Source organism: Festucalex cinctus, chromosome 1 (assembly GCF_051991245.1).
Source record: "Festucalex cinctus isolate MCC-2025b chromosome 1, RoL_Fcin_1.0, whole genome shotgun sequence".
In the NCBI taxonomy this organism is placed as follows: Eukaryota; Metazoa; Chordata; class Actinopteri; order Syngnathiformes; family Syngnathidae; genus Festucalex; species Festucalex cinctus.
Window position 1 is genome coordinate 68,411,501 of NC_135411.1, and position 21,772 is coordinate 68,433,272.

Here is a 21,772-nt window from a genome sequence, read left to right on the forward strand (position 1 = left end):
GTAGTGGTACTCCATGTTATTATTAAATTTAAGATGGTTTGCCTTTCCAACAGATCCTTGGGCTTCTCCCACTGAGAGATTTCGGTTCTACAGTTGTAGTAGTATTTTTTCCCAGAAGAGCTGATGTGTTCTGTCCAGTCGTCTGCGGGGTCCTGGTGATAAAACAGAGCATTTAAATTTTATTATTATTATAGCCAAGTAAGTCTAAATAGAGATGTTATGTATTATATTAGGTGACATCTCTCAACCAGGGGTACTTTAGCACATTGCAAGGGGTATGTGGAAACATTTAATAAATTATTAATAATAAATTATTCCCCAGGTGATGGGTAAATATTTTCACTCATTTCAACTTTCAACCATGACAGATATTTTGTACATACATTTTTTATACAAATAAGACCTTATAGGTTTCAGTTTTGTTGAATAGTATGACGTATTAACTATTAATAAATTATATTCATGTGAAGAGTTAGTAGACTGATCATGTTAATGTTTATCACATTTAACAATGTAGGAAAAAGATAAATATGTATGGACAACGCTTTATTTCTGTAATTCTCTGCATCACTAAAAAACATTGCTAGGAAATCAGGTACCATTACTGGTGAACTCTTAAAACCAGGCCTACATGCTTCTCATGTGGTACTTGCTCACAGTCACCATGTTGGTGTCCCTGTTCTAATGTAAACATTTGCCCAGCGGGATAGAATGTCTATGTCTTATGAGCAAGTTTAACACAATCACAGAACAGAGTGCTGAATCTTATAGCAATATCTCATCTTATAGCAAGTAGTCTGCATGTTTAAATCACATATTGTTGTGTTGTTACCAAGGTTATTTTAGTTAACGAAAACTAACGAAAAAACAGATTAAAATTCCAAAAACAAATTTCATTAACGAAATAAAACGTAAATCTTTTTAAAAAAGCAAAAATTAACAAACTACATTTACAAAACTATAATTACAGCAAAAATGTCCTTTGTTTTAGTCTTTGGTAATTTAATCAGGGTTCTTGCACGAATCGCTCAGTGAAATTTTCGACATTTTTTTTTTTTTTTTTTTTTTTTAAAAGACCATTATGAATTTTTTTTTTAGACCAACTTCACGACCGACCAAAGACCCCTTAAAAAAGAAAAAAGAAAAGAAAAAGGGGGGGGGTCACATATTTGATTCTCAAAACCATGTCAACTTGTATTGGTTTCAAACATGTCGAAGTGCACCAAAAGCATACAACATCCATCCATCCATTTTATTGACTACTTATTCCCTTTTTATTGACTACTTATTCCTTACCCCGGGTTTACACCGGATGCGGTTGCGGTGCTGTTGCGGTGCGTTCCGGCAACGCAAGCAATTAGATTCCATTCATTCGAATGGTGCAGTTTACACCGCTTGCGGGTGCGTTGCGTGTCGACTGCGTCTCGGCTGCGGCGTGCCGCAGCCCTTCCGCAAGGATAGACCTATTTGCTATTTTTGCCGGACGCCGCAGCAGTAGGCCTCCGGCAAATGGCAAGCTAGCACAAAAGCTAGAGATAGACCGATAATCGGTCGGGCCGATAATCGGGGCCGATATTTGACATATTGGTACATATCAGTATCTGTCTGTTTTATTAATCTGACGGCCGATATGAGCGATCCATTTAAAACTCCGTCTTTTCGCTTCGAATGCAGCCCAGAGCGTCTCTGTCTGTTATGGAGTCCAACTCCAGCAATGTAACGCCCATAGCAGCATTTGATTGGTTAGCCGTGCAAAAGCCAGAACCAATCAGTAGTGTATGCCGTGTATCACAGTAGCCGGTCACACACGCGCCCACGGACACAACGCGAGACACACATGCTTCGAAGGTAAGTTAAAAGAGAAGAGACTCCGCCGATCGTTTCACCATGATAAGCTAAACACATTGAATTATGTTGTGTATTAAATGCACTATATGAATGGAGCTGCATTGCCTTGCATTGAATCCCCGCTAGCTAACAGTGGTGTGTTCAGCTTAGCATGTAGGCTAACACCCAGTAGCTAATTCGCTACTTGAACTACTCGGGGAGGGAATCACACACATTTTCACTTAATTAAGTAAATAATGTTTGTTAGAAAGGTTCCAAATATTAACAGTTGTCATTATTATATTGTCTAGTTCCATGTTAAGAGTAGAGTAATGTCATTATATTTACCTCTCGTGACGCACACATTGCATTCTGGGTCAGGTCCACTACTTGTTGCATAGCGGTTATTATGCAGTGAGATGCCACAGTGACACTAAATAGCGTTTAGTTACTTTATATTGTGTTTATTTGTCGCACTGGTTTGCCATTGTGTGCCTTAAGCTTCGACGTCGATTTGATTGACAGCTCGTTGTGCACCTCGTTAAAGTCCGCTCCGTAACAAATTAAGTGTCTCAAACACCGTTTAACTACACGAACGTGTTCTCTTCCGTATGTTAGACATTATCCTCTCAATGGATGCCACTAATATGTAACATCTACGGCCGTAGTCGGCTGCAATTAATGTTCAGTGATGTAATTTCGTTACGTGCATCATACTTTGAATAATGAGCTCATGTTTGGTGTGTTGTATAACTTTCTCGTGTGTTAGTAACTATTCATGTGGACAGCTAAGATAGTGCTTGTTAATGTGAATTAGCAATGTTGCAGCCTAGTTATTATTTAGACAAGTACATCTGTGCCATTAAGTGATACAGTACAGTACAGTAGTGAGAGAATAGTGTGCCCATATACACACACGTGTCTATAAGTGTAAAACACATTAAACAGCAGAAAGTGGCAGCGGTCCACCGCAACAATGTCTGTTTAACCAAGTTATTCTTACTATTATTATAACCAAGTTATTTTACTCTACCTTTTTCTGCGTTGATTGGGGCATCCTAAGTGGCAGTAAACTACATGATGAAGTGTCTTTTGACAGTTCTCTTGTAGAGAGGAGTAGCATGATATTGCTGTTCTCGATTTAAGATCCTCAGCTTATCAAAACTGTCTATATGGTAACAATAACAATAATTATAATAAGGTCTACAAGAACTGTATGGTGTTCAGGGATGAATAGTTTTTCTCATGGAATTTTTTTATTTTTTTTTGCTGTAGTAATAAGTAATGCCACAGCTGATGCACATTTTGAATGACAGGGTTCCTCCTATTACTTCAAAATATAAAAATATAACATTTATAGAATAAAACTACAAGTATCCCAAATGCTATAAAAGGTAATGTCACATTGGCCCCCACATTTAACTCCCCCCGCCACCAACGTCTTATTGCAGATAGAAGGATGTAAAATGAAAAGTGTAGTGTGAGAATCCATTGTAAAGAACGGTTAGGGTTTGCATTATTCAAAAATTTGGTGCCAACATTTTAACTTTTACTGCAAATGAATATCGGCTTCAAATATCGGTTATCTGCCTCCTTGACTACCGATAATCGGAATCGGTATCGGCCCTGAAAAAAGCATATCGGTCTATCTCTACACAAAACACATCGAGCGGGACAGGAAGACCGACGCAGTTTCAAAATAAATTTCCGGTTACCTTTCAAGATAAAACACTCGCCAGCTCCTATTTCGCAAGCATGCTAGCAAAACGTGATGTGGGCGTAGACGGGCCTGGAGTTAATGTGCGAGGTGCTCATTCACGGTTTAGACACCAGCGAACATGGACGAGGAGAGGTTTATATTGGAGGTAGAAAGCCACAAAATAAAAAAAGTCCACCTCTCTTTCTGCTTCTCTGTTGAGCACAGACTTTCTGTGTGTTTGTCGTTGTTTTTAATGCCACATGATCGCGCGCAGTCACACGAGACACGGCGGGAAGTGGTCGGCGACGGAGCTGCCGGACCGCAGCTGTGCGGAGCCGGTGTGGATTGGCCAAAAAATTGACGCGTCCGGAGCACGCAGTCAAGACGCACCGCACCGCAGCCGCACCGCACACGCAACCGGTGTAAACCCGGTCACAAGGGTCGTGGGGCATGCTGGAGCCTATTTCAGCTGGCTCTGGGCAGTAGGCAGTGGACAGCCTAGACTGGTTGCCAGCCAATCGCAGGGTGCACAGAGACAACCATCCATCCACACTCATAAGCACACCTAGGGACAATTCGGAGCACCTAATTAAAACTAATTAAAACAAACTAAATAAAAAAAAAAAAAAACTGAAAACGAAAAAAAAAACTAACTAAAATGAAAATTACAAAACTATAATAACCCTGATTGTTACTAGGTCGAGGAGGAAGTCTGGAATCATCTTACTCGATCTGCAGGCCTGCTCTGGGCCAAATGAGAGTCGGCACCATGGTGAGAGCTGTTTTGAGAGTTCTCATGAGGAGATTCGCTGGTCCCTGCAACAACATTCATAACAACAGCAAATGTAATAAAAGGACTGCCAACACTAGCAGTATGTTGCAGAGGATTTTTATTTTATTTTTTTTAATGGGAAAAGTACCTATTCACATGCAAGAATAGGACTGCACACAGTATATATTAGTGCTGAACGATTAAGGAATCTAATTGTGCTTTTTTTCCCCAAAAAAAATTGCGATTGCGATTTTTTTTTTTTCAAGGTCCTTTTCAATTACTTTTTTAACCAACAAAAAGTTAATCATAATACACAATATCAGATCTATTATAGATTACATGATTTTAAGATAAAGTAAAATAAAGCCTTAATATCAGTCTTTTCTACTACAATTACAGTTATAATTTACCACTTCAACATATCCAACTTTTCATATTGCATGAAACATGACATGTAAACGCTGGACTTTTTAAACACTGCATAATCATTTATTGATAAATAAATTCAATATACATATTTAAAAAACAAAAAACTTAGCGATGTCCAGTCAGTAAACTCACACATGCTAAAGTGTAGGCAAAGTAAATTTATACCTGCTTATATGATGAAACATTTTCCGATTTGATTAAAAAAAAAAAAAAAAAAAAAAAAAAAAACACTAGCATTTTGGTCGTGGGTTGGGTAGTTTCCCATGGTCTGGTAAAGGCAACACAGACTCATCGTTTTAGTAAGCTAAGCTCGTTCGGAGCTGTTGTGTTTGCGATCATTTTTACGTGCCAGATGCATACTGTATACCAACGTCACCCTCTGGAAATATATTTTTAATAAACGATTGCGCCTATAATTTGTTATTTATGAATGAATTACGTCGTAGTCATCCTTTATGCTCTGTACAGCTTAATGGCGTTAAATGAGGAAAATGCTTCTGCACCGCTCGGTCCAACCGCTTTCTGATAGTGTTATCTTTCTCGCAACTGGTACTAGGGCTGGGCGATAAATCTAATTAATTCGATTAATTCGTCCATTGAAAGTACCACGATGTGAAAATTAGCTAAATCGTGAAATCAAGGTGCTTATAAATAAATACACATCATCTAACCTTGAGCGGCTCGCTTCTGTTTACGTTCGTTGTTTTGGGGTCCTTCGTTTGGTGGCTGGCGCACTTACTGATGACGTCACCCTACTATAGCGAAGCTGCGGTATGTGACATCATCGGTAGGCGCACAGGAACCCGGAACAGCCGTACAGGCAGTCCACATCACCGCCTGTTTTTTTTCCCTTTTCTTATCGCTCACACAAACACGCACAGAAATTAATGAACAAATTCATTAATCTGATGTGTATCGCGCACAAGTTTGAAAGCAAACGCAGGAGCGGAGCTCCGCCATAACGTCTCCGCGTGAGCCTGACGCAGAAGTATACCGAGGCCTTTACAGGGTATCCCAGGCGGCGAAGCCAATCCACGCCAATCGGCAGCGAAGGAAAGTGACGCTTCCAAATCACCAGGAGCCCCACATCAGCTACTTTGGCCAAACGGTACGCTGCTTACTCGCACACATTGTCTGCTCCAGAAGACCCCAGAAAAGGGACTCATGTTCGGCTTTTACAAGAGCAACGTAGAGCAAAGTAAAAGCGTGTGCAAGGTTTGCCGAACAGCTATTAAAACGAAAAATAGCAGGCAGCACAACTAACCTCTTCCAGCACTTGCGCCAAATGCATCCGAAAGAATGGGAGGAATGCTCACATCTTCGAGAGCGCGGCGTGGCTAATGCTAGCAAAGATAAGTACACGCACACCATGAAACAACAAACTTGAGCTGTATTTATTACCGGGGAAAACATTGTGACATGCACCAGAGCTTGTCTTTTGCCAGTTAGTTGACAGGCTAGTTTTGCTTGTACGGAATTTGAGTTTATTACAATAAAAGGTGGTGCTGATTATTTTTACGCTGTTGATCTTGAAGTTCTGTTATATACAATTGTTATTGTGAGTTGAGTTGTATATTTGCAGAATACTGGATGTGTGGTTTACAATACCTGTTTACAATTGTTCGAACTACTTGTGGCAATTAAGTTATGCAAAAGCTATGAGTAGGGTTGTTTTTTTTTTTTTACACAAGATATGTATGTGACATTTAAGTTGAGCAAAAGATATGAGTTGTTTTTTTGCTCAAGCTATATATGTGGCATTAAGTTGAACAAAAGGCTATAAGTAGCTTTTTTTTGCACAAGCTTTGTGGCATTTAGGTTATGCAAAAGCCATAAGTAGTTTTTTTTTTTTTTTGTACAAGCTATGTATGGCATTTATGTTGAGCAAAAAGCTGTGAGTAGTTTTCTTTTTTTTGCACAAGTTATGTGGCATTTAAGTTATGCAAAAGATATGAGTAGCATTTTTTGAACAAGCTATTTTAAATTTCCCTTAAAACTGATAAAGAATTCGTGTAAGTTATTGTCTGAACATTTTGCACAAGATTAATTTTTGAATAAATCAAATTATTATTATTTATTTTTTTTATTTTTTTATTTTTGAATAAATCAAGTAAAATCGTAATCAGCGAGAATGACAGAAAAAAAAATCAAGATTTTATTTTTTGGCCATATCGCCCAGCCCTAACTGGTACTATACTACCGTGTTCTTGGCGCAAATCCATTGTCACGTGTTTGCTCCCAGCTGTCAGAATTTGTGGGCGTGTTTGCGCCGGTATATGATTAGAGCAATATCCTTAGTGAATAGGTGGTTAACAGGGAGCAGACTGCGGGTGCAGTCGTGGAGCATTATTTAGCGCTCTTAGCAGACAACAGCGCATTTTTAGTGAATCTACCCTTCAGTTTACAAAACGCGCGACACTACTTTCATTACTCTGTCATTACAACGGTCAAGTGTTGTGTTAAAACCAAGCTGAAACAGATTGAACGTTAGACACTCGTCTCAAGGTCTCATGAGACAAAAAAAAAAAAAAAAATCACCAAAATTACATGGACTGATGGCGCCAGGCTTTAGTTACAGCGGTGATGTTCCTTCTCCCCCCTTTCCCTCCTTCCGCTATTTCAATTAACATTTGAATCGCAGCTTTTCATGATTACGTAATCACGTGTTGTCAAACCACAATTTAATTGCAAATGCAATTAATCGTTCAGCCCTAGTATATATATTAACAGACAATTAAAAATGGAAATTAACCATTCACAAATAAAAGCCTTTTTTTTATGAATATTAGGGATGCACCAATACCAGTTTCAATGCTGATACGGTATGTCTGTGCTCAAAAATATATTCCGTTACGACGACGCTGACTCCATTTCACCAGCCTAATATACCTTCCAGGGAGGAGCCATGTCAGCCGTGTGGAAATACTTTTCTACTACGACAACAATTTTGGCCAAATATAAATTAAGTTTTGTAAAGTTGATGACAAAAGCCGCTCAACAACACCGCTCAACTATCAGCCACGCTCCAGCATGAAGCCGCAGCTGAGGGCCAGGCTAGGCCAGTTAACTAAGGCTCTGTTCACACTGCAGGACATAATGCCCAATTCAGATTTTTTATTAAATTAAAGATAAATAAACAGTTAACACTCTTACTCAAAATAGCTTTGTATATTTACAGACGGGTCAGTAGTCTCCCTTCCAAGCACACTGTCCCGCCTGTGCAGAGCACATATCAGGCTTTTGATGATAGATTGATAGATCGTATGTGTGCGGATAAGCTTTCACAGTGCAGACGTAGCCACATAAAAGAGGCCCAGGTCGGGTGTGGGAAAAAAAATATCGGAATTGTACTGTTCACACTGCATGAAAAAAAAAAAAATCAGACACTTGTGAAAAAAATTGAGCTGCAGTGTGAACGTAGCCTAATATGCTGTGGGCCGGCCAATGAGGTGGTACACTGGGCCAGAACCTTCGCTACCGTGAAGGCCCCCAAAAGATGTATTCAAAGATTACACCAGTCAAATCTAAATACTAGAGCTGGGCATTTATTCTAATTTCATCAATCGATTTGATTTCCATTCGCAAGTTCAGTTCAGTCCGTGTTGCAATGTACCACTTCAGTCATCCTGTCCATTTATTTAGTTTTATTCGAGAACTAAAATACCATGTATTACTGGCTACGTTCAAGTGAATTGTGTTGGAAAGGCTGTTACAAAAATATGCAGGTGGATGTGAAAAGCTCAGTACTGATAAGTTGCTGTTCTATAAAGTGTTATCCAGTATTTGCATGAAACTTGTGCCATGGTTTGTAAAAACGTTTTTCATCAGTATTTGAGTAAATAAAATTTTCATCACAATTGCAAGACATAATGACATAAATTATAAATACTTCTTATTGAGTACTCATATTTAAGTACATGTGCTTGTAATCTAAATAAAAATAATCGGTGCATTCCTAATACATACTTATTCTAAAAACATTTAAAGATGAAGTAAGTGTATGACTACCATATGCTGCCTCACCATTTTTAGCTCGAAGTGTGTGGGAGATTTTTGCCTTGCCATGTCCTGTGCCGTCTCCATGTTTGCTGACAGGGCTTTCATCTGAGCGCCGCAGCATCTTATAAGGGGGTGTGGACTCTGATGAGCTATCACGCACCTTGTCGTAACGGTGAAGGCTGCTGGTCTGGCTCTTTGGCTGAGATTTATGGGTCTGGAAAGCAGAAACATAGTGGAAACTTGATAAGTTGGATTCAAATGTGGACTGGGTATTTTAAGAATAATGTATAGTAAAAGTGCACCTGTGCAAGATTTTTACAAAAACACAAATATTGATATTGACAAACTTCTGAGATAAAATGTATCCATATACATAACAAAACTAACAATTTATGTGTAACACGTGTATTAGTAAATTGTCTTGATTAGCCATCACGCTGAAGGAGGCACGTTTTATTTTTTTTATTTTTTTCTGTCTAAATCATACCTGATAGGACTGGGAATCCCTTCTGTCGGTGCACCTGAGTAGACAGGGAAAAAAAATAATGTTATCAAAGCACTACTGACTGCTTCGATAGGTCATTACTTATCAAGAAATAAAGAAAACATTAGCCCCTTATGGGCTAGTATTTGATAGCCACATTAGCTTAGCTCGGAAGAGCATCGTTTGTTGAATTTAATCTTGTTTCTACATTCGTACACATGACGTTGTCTTATTCAAATCTAATGTGTTACCGTAAGCTTCGTAATGTAGATAGTTTAGCTCTCTCTGTGTTCAGCTAACGACAAGCTACCGGAAAACTGCCGCAACTCTAAACTGATTGAAAATTGTTAGCATTTAGCACAAGGCTAACCGCTACCAGAAAACACAATACAGCCAGCGATTAACTGCATAAATTCAAATGGGGTGTATCCGAAGCATCAAGTGTATGAACTTTAAGCTGGTGCTTAATTTACCCATCACTGACTCTTGTAGGTTTCCTTGCATACATCACCATCAAGGCCGGAGTGATGTGTGCGTGTATGTGTGTGTTAGCGAGATTGGGGAAACCGTGGCCTCCTGTCACTCTGCTCTCGGTTCTCTTTTCTGAAGCTTCCTAGATTCACTTTCTATAACCGGACAAAGACCTAAACGCAGCGCACCGACAACCAGCGCGACATAGCGGGTGGTGTTGAGTTAAAACCACTCCGTGGGCATCATTTAGCATGTAGACACGGTAAGCTAGGGTCTGTCGATGTCGCTAAGCAGAACGCAGCAGCCAGTGACGGGCGGGTGAAACTAAGACGAATTCCACAATAATGTTTAGCTAAAACAAGTTCCGTTTGTGTCTTTTCAAAATAAAATATTATGACGTTAATAGGGCATGGAAAAAAAAATACGCCAGTGCTACAAATTAAGGCGTGAAAAAAAAAACTGACTGTACATTTTAATAGCATATGTTGGCAGTGTAAACCAAAAAAATAATATATAAAATCACATGTAAGCAAGTTAAGTTATAATAGTTCAACACAAATAGTATGTTGTTATAATACAATTATGATGATATGTTCTTGATAATATTCCTTTTCCTTTTCGATCATGAGCCTGACGTGATCGTACTTTATCGTGAAGAAAAATATTGTATTTCCGGTAGTGTGGCTATCACCGGAGAAGTGACGTTGCTGGAAAGCAAGCTTGTTGTGTGATGCCTCTGTGGCGATTGCCAGCGACACACCCACGTCGGCTCTTATGTGTCCGTCAGTGGCCAGCACATTCATATTATTAAGACCCATTTTTTGGCCCAAATTGTATGATATATTTTATTTTTATACAAATTCATGTTTTTATATTCATTCTTTATGGTTTTAGATCATATCACTTTTTCCAGATGAAAAATAATTTAGGTGTTAGTACACTTTGAAGCCCGGGCGACCCCCTTTCTTTCCCCACAAAAGAGAGTAAAGTGTGCAGTTTGTACAGTTGCACGTGAATGTTAATTTTTCTGGGATGTTTAGATAACATGATTGTGGTGCAACTGGTTCAGACCAAACTTGTTGGTGGTTACACCAAAAAAGAAAAGGTGGGGGGGGGGAAGAAAAACAGATTTTTCCCACAATAAACACCACTTTATTCAATGGGAAAATCAACAAATGTCATTCCATATGATATGACATCCAACATTTCTGACACAAAGGTGCAATTTACAAGATTCATGTGAACTTGATGCAATAATACCACAATGCTTGCAACTGCCTTTATCCAGGTTTTAAGGGACACTCTTACAACCACTACCAAAGCACTATTATTGTCTTAAAAGTTGTTTCTTCTCTTTTTTTAAATCCTGCTTTTCTAGTTGCTCTCATTGGGGTGAAGCTTCCTACAACTGTGGCCTGTGAGTGTAGTATGTTGATGCGTGATGAATCACCCACAATTCAAACTTATGGAAACATATAGAATGATGCTGCATGGTTAGCACATCTGACAGTCTATCTGTCTCTTTTCATCATTACCAAAGAGGCAGACAGTAGACTCAGAGCCTGTGTTCTGTTGGAGGTTTCTTTACGACATATGTGCCATAACATGGATGAGGATTATGGTTCTTGACCTGGTCAATGTACAGTATCGCGTGCCTTGTTCACATCTCATTTGGCGTTAGTTAAATTGGCCTGACTTGACTTGACCCCAGTGTTCCATGTTAGGTTCATTGAAGACTCCAAATTGTCCAGATTAGTAACCAAGATTTAGCCTTGTTGTCATCAAAAGCCAACTTGGGGTAGCTCCAGTTCACCTATGCCCTAATTTTGACTTTTTTTCTTTCTTTCTTTTTTTTCTTTCTTTAAGAAAATAGGTAGCTGGATGAACATATGAGCTGCACTACATCAGAGTAAAAATGATCGAATTCAAAGAACGGCCCTGGCCTGATGCAGCTCATATCTATTTCGTTTTTTTTTTTTTTTCTTTAGTGTGGAAAATGAACAAGTGTAGGCTATTATGTTCACCACCCCATAATTGGTGTATTGATTGTCTGCTGGCTTGATTTAGGTCAGCTCTGACATGTATTGACCGAATAAGAGAAAGAGTGTTTTACAATCTGGCTGGAACACTTTACAACTTCTCAGTTCAAGTGAGTGTGACCTGCATCCACTATTCATCATGACTGGTAAGTAAGATTCTGTAATATTTTATGCTTAACTTTACATCGGCTTGCAGACTGAGCAGCCCTTACATTACCACATACACTATTTAAATGGATAACATACAAATGTCTGCCTTTTCTAAAAATAATACTGCTAAATTTTGAAATTGTCAGACAGGTATTCATTGATCATAATGTTTAATATTTTTGGTTGTGTTTGCAGTAGGCTATAACTGCACAGAAAATTATATTGTACCTGAATGACTGAACTAAGATGATAACATCTCCCAGTATAGTTCTGCACCAGTACACAAAACTGTTTTGTTTTTTTAAATATTAACAGTGTCAATCAAAAATCAGTGCTATTATCCTGTGGACTAAATTGATAATTGATTATGTTGTAGAGTTTATTTTGAAATTACCATCCATCCATCCATCCATCTTCTTCCGCTTATCCGGGGTCGGGTCGCGGGGGCAGCAGCTTCAGGAGGGAAACCCAGACTTCCCTCTCCCCAGCCACTTCAACCAGCTCCTCCGGTGGGATCCCAAGGTGTTCCCAGGCCAGCCGAGAGACATAGTCTCTCCAGCGGGTCCTGGGTCGTCCCCGGGGCCTCCCACCGGTGGGACATGCCCGGAACACCTCCCCAGGGAGGCGTCCAGGAGGCATCCGAAGCAGATGCCCGAGCCACCTCAGCTGGCTCCTCTCAACGCGGAGGAGCAGCGGCTCGACTCTGAGCCCCTCCCGGATGACTGAGCTTCTCACCCTATCTCTAAGGGAGAGCCCAGACACCCTTCGGAGGAAACTCATTTCGGCCGCTTGTATCCGAAATTGAAATTACCAATTAATCTTAAACCAAAGAATATTTTCTTGAGATTTGATATTTCAAACAAACAAACAAACAAACAAACAAACAAACAAACAAACAAACAAACAAACAAACAAACAAAACTATTTAGTACGAATCATTTCTTACTCTGGATTTGGAATTTACAATAACTGTACACAGTTCTAACAATGTACTAAATGCTGAAATATCTTGTACAAACAATAGGGGGCAGTAATATCTAAGAAGATGCGTTGCTTACCTTCCATTACAATGATCCTGTTGAGTGCATATTTAATATGTAGATATTTGATATGTTGAATAAATAATCACCTTTTTAATTTATTTCCAGTCTCTTTGTTTTACTTTTCAGTGTGAAGAAAAGAGATATCTAACAAATTAGGTAAGCCACAAGTGTAGCAGGTTACACATCACATGAGACTGCAACCTACTGTATAATCATTTTAATTATCTGTTTTAATCACCACTCTTCCTCTATATTAATGATTTAAACACACTTCTTTTATTGTGTCTTTTCCAGTCTGTTGTCAACAGCGATGTCTGGCACTGTGTCTCAAACCCACCAAGAGCAGGACTACCGCTTCCTCTACAGCACACTGATGGAGAAGGAGCTCCACCTGCTTTTTAAGGTGAATTCTCATTTGTATGATAAAGATTCCTTGCATTTGTTTACTTTCTTGATTTTTAAAAAATGTAAACATATGGTATTCCAATACAGTGTTCCCTCGTTTTCCGCTGGGGTTCGGTTCCAAAAAATACCCGCAATAAATGAAATCCGAGAAGTAGTTAGCGTTATGTTTTACAACTCTTATAAATGTTTTAAGGCTCTAAAATCCCCGACCGCACAATTTATACACTTTTCTCATTGAGGCATTTACATGTTCTCACATTTCTCTCTTGTTCAAACATTGACAATGTTCAAACCTTCATAAATTTTATAAAATGGGTATATTACTGTAAAAAAATAGGCAAAATTGCACTTAAAAAAAAATCCGCGATACAGCGAGACCGCGAAAAGTGAACCGCGTTATAGCGAGGGAAGACTGTATACATTCACCTTTGTTATTTAAATATTACATTTCAACAAAGTACTGTATGCTTTTTCAATGTTATAGTTTGTTGCTCCATGCCCACTTAAGACTAGGGATGTAATGCCAACATCAAAATAACTCTAAAATAACTAAAAATAACTAATTAAAATTGCCACCATATAGTCGTTGCCATGTCACAATATTAATTTAAAAGCATATCTGTTAAAAGGCAAGGTTGTATTCTATTTGTGCAGTTCCAGCACCCTTTGGTGGTTAGTTTATTAGTGCCAGTCAATTTTAATTAGGCGTGTTTTGGTTATCACTCCCATAAATCATGCCAGGAAATATTTTTTCACCATCTCCATCAAAAATCAGTTTTTGCCCACTTCAGCTCAACAGAACATTGTGAACTACATAGACCATGACACTTTGCGCCACTGAGCCAATAGGAGTACATGACAATAAAATGACAATAAAATCTCTTTATCACTGCTGGTATTATGTACAAAAACAATAATTATAATATTTTTAATGTATTATTTTTTATTATTATTATTATTTCAATTATTTATTCACAGATTGCTTAGATACGACGGCGTATTAGGGCCACGTATAAATATTTTTCTTAAAGGGTAGGCGCGATATTCTGAGAGAAAAAAATACTCGCAAATTTACCACTTTGCAAAGTCGCAAAGTGGTAAATTTGCTTGAAAAAGAAAAAAAATCATAAATTTGCGAGTTTAGAAAGTGGCAAATTTTAGACTTTATAAAGTGACAAAATTTGCGAGAAATACATGTAGTGTTATTCAGGATTCTGGTGGTTAATGGGACTGTTTATAAAATGAAAAGGCAGGATGGAGACAGATTTATTCTTAATTTAAACTTTACTCGTCATACGTGGCAGCTAGAGCGACACTTCCTGATTGCCTATCAGCTGATAGCACTAACCAATCAGAAGCTAGCATACGTTAGGTAAATGTAAGTGAATGTGAGAGCAGAAAATTCTTCAGACTTAGATACTTGAACAAAAAAATACCAAAATGTATGAATGTGTAAATAATAATTCTGGAAATATAAATGTACAATAAATATACATTTTACAATGCTCTACACTAACTTTTCCACTACTAGCAATGGTGCGAGTAACATTTTTAGTTGCTCGCACAGCACAGGATTTGGTCGCACCATTTTTTGTGGAGGTGCAGTATGACCTTAGGCATACGCAACTCGATATATTTGCAAAATATTTGATTGGAACACGAGGTTTGCCTGCAACGGCAGTGGCTATCAAAACAAGTCAATAATTTCGTATAACTTAACTCATGTCAACATTATTTTGTTTAGCTCATTAAAAGTCAGTACTTTTTTTTTCCTTCACCTGCTCCTCGGTTGTCCTCGCTCTGAAGCTTCGAGATTTCACCAGCTAGACAGCGAGTTAACGGCATTCCAAATAACCAGACTTCGTTTTCCTTTTGTGCTGTTAATTTGAACAATAGCCTCTGACCATTACCCTCTTTAAGGCGTCGTAAATCTAGAAAATAAAATAACAAACAATGTAATATAAGCTAACTATAGACGACACACTTTCATGCTAGTAGCTAGTTACATTGCACATTCAACAATCTCTAATTGTCCTAATTAACTAAAATAAATATACAGTGGTTTTATATTGACATCGCATGTACTTTCGGATTATTCTTGTCCAAAGCAACAACAAAAATAAGATCCAACTGTCTGCGTAACAATGAATGTGTCGGCGTTCCGTGCTGCCACATTGGAGTGGTGTTAAACCAAGTAACCACAGGAGAGCGCTTAAAGACTGCACAAATTCAAACTAAAACTTCTGACGGGCAGAATAATCTGTATGTTTGATTTGGCACCGTCCACTGGCCCTCCTTTACCACTATCATTCTCCTCCTCATTCTCATTGTATTTTATAAAGTAACCAGCAATAGATCGCTTCATTAAAAAAATAAATAATAATAATTCGCTGCCGCTTTTCCCTGAGCCCCGCACGGCAAGCTACCACACCACAACCGCCTCTATTGCGTTTCCGTTAAAGGCCTCAGTATGCTTCTGCGAGAGGCTCGCGTCGAGGCGTCACGTTGGAGCTCCGCTCGTGCGTTTGCCTTCCGACTTGTGCGCAATACACATCGGTGTCTGCTGGAGTTTCACACCAAGTCCCGCTGTCGCTATGGCTGGGCCGCCACAGAGTGGCGATTCCTCTGCATTTTATGACGGATTCAGGAAGTTCAATTTAATTCAGAAACACGAAACAAAGCCGGGGGGAGAGTAAGTTCATCACCGTGGCAATTAATTATTGCCAATTTGCACCGGTGTCGGCCGTAAACTCGCCAAAACACAACAGCCGTGCGCTTAGCGAACACAGTTTTTTATTTTTTTATTTTTTGTTATTGTTGTTTTCCGCCTCTCGTCCCAGGCACATATCCACATGCACAGCCGTGGTCTCCGAGCAGGGAAGTCGATTTGCGCCGCCAGTTGCCTTCACGGAAACTATCTGGGCGGGGGGCGGGGGGAGAGAGAGAGAGAAAAAAAAGAAAAAACGCCATCGAATGGACCAATCAGAAGCGAGCGACGCCCCGCCATCGACGTGCGTCCAAGGTTTGGCGACGTGTGCACGTCGGCCGGCCACGAGCGACGCAGCACTTAAGGCCTCAGTATGCTTCTGCGAGAACCCTGTTTAGAACCCTTTCGGCAGTTGTTCTGCTGCGCCGGTCGTCGGGGGACGAGAGGGGCCGTCGTCACCTGTCATCTGATTGACCGACAGCAACGCATTTTTGTGCGAGAGAACCAAAGGCGCCCGCCGGTCTTCACCAAAGTCATAAAAATACTGTATATACAATCAATATAATAATCTTTTACAACAACGCTGAACTATATTTACAATTTAAAAGGTACTTGTGGATGGATTTGTAATGTTTGTGGTTAAATAAATAAATAAATAAATAAATAAATAAAAAAAACAAAAACAAATTGCGGCCGTGTGAATGAGAGCGCCAGCCGGTCCTGAATCGCAATATTTCACCCATGGTGGTCCATATTAAACTGTAAATATGGTTCAATGTTGACGTGACTTGCCACTCATGAAATGTTATGGCAGATCCGCACGCATTGCGGAACGCAAGCTTGGCTTGGAGAGTTCAAAAGATCCCGCCCCCTTCCCGCTGCGCGCCGACTGTACAGCCTAATTTATGCCTCCACGTTTGCTCTCGCGTTGATAAACGCCGTAGGTCACATGATCGACGCGAGCCATGAATTTTAAGTGCCGCGTCGCTCGTAGCCGGCTGCGGTGCACACGTCGCCAATCCTTGAACGGCGTAGATGGCGGGGCGTAGCTCGCTTCTGATTGGTCCGTTCGATGGCATTTTTTCTTTTTTTTCTCTCTCTCCCCGCCCCCCGCCCAGATAGTTTCCGTGAAGGCAACTGGCGGCGCAAATCGACTTCCTGCTCGAAAACCACGGCTATGCATGTGGATATGTGCCTGGGACGAGAGGCGGAAAACAACAATAACTTAAAAAAAAAAAAAAAAAAAAAAAAAAAAAAAAAAAAAAAGTATTCGCTAAGCGCATGGCTGTTGTGTTTTGGGGAGTTTACGGCCGACACCGGTGCAAATTGGCAATAATTAATTGCCACGGCGATGAACTTACTCTCCCCCCGGCTTTGTTTCGTGTTTCTGAATTAAATTGAACTTCCTGAATCCGTCATAAAATGCAGAGAAATCGCCACTCTGTGGCGGCCCAGCCATAGTGACAGCGGGACTTGGTGTGAAACTCCAGCAGACACCGATGTGTATTGCGCACAAGTCGGAAGGCAAACGCACGAGCGGAGCTACGCCATAACGCCTCCGCGCGAGCCTCTCGCAGAAGCATACTGAGGCCTTGACTCGGCGCAAGGCGGCGCGCTCTCTTTGCTAGTACGGCAGAGCCAGCGGAGGACACAGCGACTTTGTACGTTTTAAACATAGTGCCGAGGGAGCATTAATGGACTTGCGCCGCGGGAGCGGCATTTTTGTTCACTAGCACGCACTTGAAAGTTACCCGCATTTGCGAGTGAAATGCTCGCACTGTCGAGCCCTGATTTGAACAAATTATCTTAAATGCTTGATCCTCATCTTGTGGACCTTCGCAAAGCGAGGTGTCTTTGTTGCTGGCTATACTAATGCTTCAAAGAGCGAATGCTCAACATCATATGGTTAATCTCTGCTAACTCCTTATTTGTCAATATTATTTGAAAAGTATTGGCCCAAACGTAGTACACAACGTGTATTTCTCGTAAGTTTCTGAGTTTTTTTTCCTCGCAAATTTGCCACTTTATAAACTCGGAAAATTTTCCACTTTAGAAAGTCGAAAATGTGTGAGTTTTTTTTTCTCAGAATATTGCCCTTGCCCTCTAAAAAAAAAAAAATATATATATATATATATATATATATATATATATATATATATATATATATATATATATATATATATATATATATATATATATATTTATATGTGGCCCTAATACGCCATCATACTTAGAAAAGTTGTGTTTTGCTTTTTTATATACTGTAATAGAATGGAATAGAGTAAGTTGAATGTGACCAAAGACTCGGGCAAGACTGTTGGGATTCCCAAATAAGGGTAACTTGAATCATGAACATAATGTCATTTACTCCCACCTGTAGCAGTTACAATAGTATGTTGCATTCAATGGTCTTCTAGTGCGGGTAGAATATTACTGTTATATTTGAACTGGCTCTACAGATCCACGAGCGGCTGAGGTGCTTTGTGAAACGAGGACCCGCTCCCGTGCAAGAGCGTGCAACCAGTCTGGCCTTGCATGTAAGCAACTCTTCCCAAACATCTTTTGCAGACAATCACACCGCTTAAAGATGACGGGATGACTGCAGAGACATCGGGAAAGATTTGTCATGGTTTGAATAGTTTCCTCCTCTGTACAGATCACTTTACTGTCACACAGAAGCAATGACTGGAGCGCAGGATCTTAAAAGGAAATTGTATCGCTAAACTCTGAATTGTGTCTGGAAGCAGATGCAGGGTCATTTTTAATTTGGATGCGGTGAGTTTGGTCACTGAGGACAGTGCGCAGGCTGCTAAACTCATTTGGTGTAATGTTTCACTTTGAAGGAATACAATTAATTTCACATTTAAGACAAAGTGACAGCCCCCCCCCACACACACACACACACACACCCCCCCCCCCACCCCCACACACACACACACAATGTTTATCCAAAGTGGCACACTCCATCTGTGATGTGTGTCATCTTTCATAACAACCTCTTTGTTTCAATTACACTTTACCTATACCAAGGGTCTGCAATATGGCGTTAGATTTGTGCCACAATTCCGTGCGTAACAAAATGTGTTTCGTACGTACAAAATGTGTTTCGTACGTACCAAAAATGTGTTTCGTACGCACCAAAAATGTGTTTCGTACGTACAAAATGTGTTTCGTGCGTACAAAACAGTCCTCACGCACGCTTGCTACGTCTCTCCTCAACACGTACGAAACTTTGATTTACGCTTGCGTTGCAAGGGTCGAGGTGTAATATTTGTGCCACAATTCTTAACCAATCAGGAGTCGGACAGGAGAGCAAATCCGGATTGGCTGTTTAATATCCAATCAGGCAGAACTTTGACAACATGTCGTCACGCCGCTTTGCATCATGGGCGCTTCTTCGATTATTTTTTTTTTGGTTTTGTTTACTAGCACTCGGTGCTTTCCTGTTTGTATTTTATCTGCATTTCTGCTGACTTTTATTTACTTAACAAAAGTTTTGTTATATTACGGGGTGAAGCAGCTCCCAACTGCTTTCCTGCTTAGCGGAAGACAAGTTTTAGCCCTCATGGGACCGTTGGATGACCGTTGGGGGGGACGCTAACTTCCGAATCGAAGACTACTTTCAACATTTTCATTACGGTAAGTAGCATAAAAGTAGCATCTTTTAACTTGGCCACTATCACACACAGGCTTCCAAGACAATCAAAATTGTATGTAATAGTTACATACACGACATTGGCAATGGATATGCATAGTTATGATGAAGAAAAAAAAATCGCCACCCCCTTTCTTTATTTTCTTATGCATTTTTAGTGCCTAGTGCCACCAAATGTATATCGTGTAACTAACAGACAGAAAAAAACATGGAATGTCCAATAGCACTGTTAACACAATGCCATAGTTACTGATTTTTAAGTACGTTAGTGATATTGATTAGAAAATCGTGGAAAATTACGAGATATCAGCTCTTGAATTCAATTCACGAGTTAATTTTGTTGTCATTACCTGTATACTTGTGCACATAAATGCCATCTCAAACAAATCACTAAAGCAGCCTTTTACCACCTAAAAGACTTCGACAGAAGGGTTGCATGCTCCATACCAGAAGAACCTGACTCATGCTTTTATTTCCAGTAGACTTGATAATTGCAAAGGTCTTCTGACTGTTCTCCCTCAAAAGAGCATCACATTATAGCTGCAGAGGTTATGAAGTGGTTACCCTTAGTTGTACTAGACATTTAACATGAACAAGAAACTGTCGAAACATGGATGGTCACATTGTTTTCCCATAACTACATAAAGATGGATGGATATGATTGTTTCACGTTTTACAATTGATAACCTTGAGCTTTTGTTTGTTTCCAATTTACCAGGTAAACCAATCCAGATTGCGCATCGTTTCTATATCCGGGTCACAGTCATCAATAAGATGTCTAAGGACAGAGAGTACAGCTGAGATGGATGGGACGGCGATGGATGGCTCCACAATAGCAGTCTACCATGCCTACTGTGTGTAAAACTTGAAATAAAAACTGCAAACTGAGGACGATTCATTTGATTTAAAAACAAAATGTACAGTTTGCTGTTTGTTGATCGATAATGCATCATTAAGTGTCAATTACAAATACAATGTGTAATATATTTTCATCTGTGGAACCTCTTGGGTCTTGCATTCTCAATACATCATCGTGAGTACAGTACTCTGAGGTCTTCTTGGTCAATGATGGGCAAATGTGCAGTGTGTGCACTTCCGCACTTTAATCTTGAAACCATAAATGTGTCATGTACTGCATTGGCACTTTACCTGCAATAGTATTTTGGTTATTGTTTACAGGTTGTTCCGAATACAGTGTGTGTGACACTTTTTATTTTTCTAATTGTCAATGATACTGTTTGCAAGACACATTTAAATAAGTTCAGTAAAAGTGTCGACAACTTACAGGAGAAAAAATATTTTAAAAATGTTTGATTTGGTATGCTGCAAAACAGGCCATTACAACTATTCGAACTTCAAATTATGATAGTCCAATGTTAATGTTGTCATTCTTCAGGAGCTCTTGATTTCTCTGCTGTCAAGCTCAAGCTTCACATTCTCACTCTTCCTACAGACATTTTAATGACTAAGTCAAATTGGTCTCATCAGCTGGCTCAAAAACGTCAGGAATTAGGGCTGCACAAAATTGGAAAAGCATGCAATACGCGATTTTGCGGAATATAGCAATAGATATTGCAATATTTATTATGGATCTAAAGAAATGACTGATGATGATTTTATTGTCTAATGAACAAATTATATTTCTCATGCAGTAAAATGTATTCAGAGTTATTTAATTGTAATGACTTCAATAATGTTCAACTAGTGGATGGTGGTGCACATTTTAGCAAGTGGCTGACTGGTCAAATTCAGATAAAAGCATAAAATTCCATATGAAACTTATTGCATGTCTGTTATATGCATATTGCATGGGCCAATAGCGCTATATCAATATTTTTTCCACTCCCCTTCTTCATCTTCTGCTTCTCGTGGTGTTTTTGACACTTCTGTTGTGGTGTCATCAGGTGCATTCTGTGTCCTTTGTCATCTTTGTTGCCTGGTAATAAAAACAAAACCCAAGGTTAGCGCTCAGATTTTTAATTGTCTATCTGTTGTTATGGAAAAATGACAAGATCAACCATGTTTCTCACATTAGTAAAACAATTATTTTGGGCAAACATCTTTATTTCAACAGCTGCTAGTCATGGTGTAT

The 21,772-nt window shown here is 39.5% G+C and overlaps 2 protein-coding genes across 2 annotated transcripts in view; one reads left to right on the forward strand and one right to left on the reverse strand.

Moving 5' to 3' along the window:
- LOC144005954 (WW domain-containing adapter protein with coiled-coil-like) overlaps window positions 1–10,026 on the reverse strand; it is a 48,140-nt gene extending 38,114 nt beyond the window's left edge. Inside the window, exons 1-5 of the mRNA XM_077504478.1 lie at window positions 9,684–10,026; window positions 9,214–9,247; window positions 8,751–8,940; window positions 4,254–4,342; window positions 43–152 (exon numbers count right to left, since the gene is read on the reverse strand). Of these exons, the coding sequence (XP_077360604.1) occupies window positions 43–152; window positions 4,254–4,342; window positions 8,751–8,940; window positions 9,214–9,247; window positions 9,684–9,724 (464 nt within the window). The 5' untranslated portion in view covers window positions 9,725–10,026. The remainder of the gene's footprint in view (window positions 1–42; window positions 153–4,253; window positions 4,343–8,750; window positions 8,941–9,213; window positions 9,248–9,683) is intronic.
- A 310-nt stretch (window positions 10,027–10,336) lies between these two features.
- Window positions 10,337–21,772, forward strand: part of LOC144005948 (MAGUK p55 subfamily member 7-like) — a 256,397-nt gene continuing 244,961 nt past the window's right edge. Inside the window, exons 1-3 of the mRNA XM_077504465.1 lie at window positions 10,337–11,830; window positions 13,222–13,316; window positions 18,485–18,562. Of these exons, the coding sequence (XP_077360591.1) occupies window positions 13,224–13,316; window positions 18,485–18,562 (171 nt within the window). The 5' untranslated portion in view covers window positions 10,337–11,830; window positions 13,222–13,223. The remainder of the gene's footprint in view (window positions 11,831–13,221; window positions 13,317–18,484; window positions 18,563–21,772) is intronic.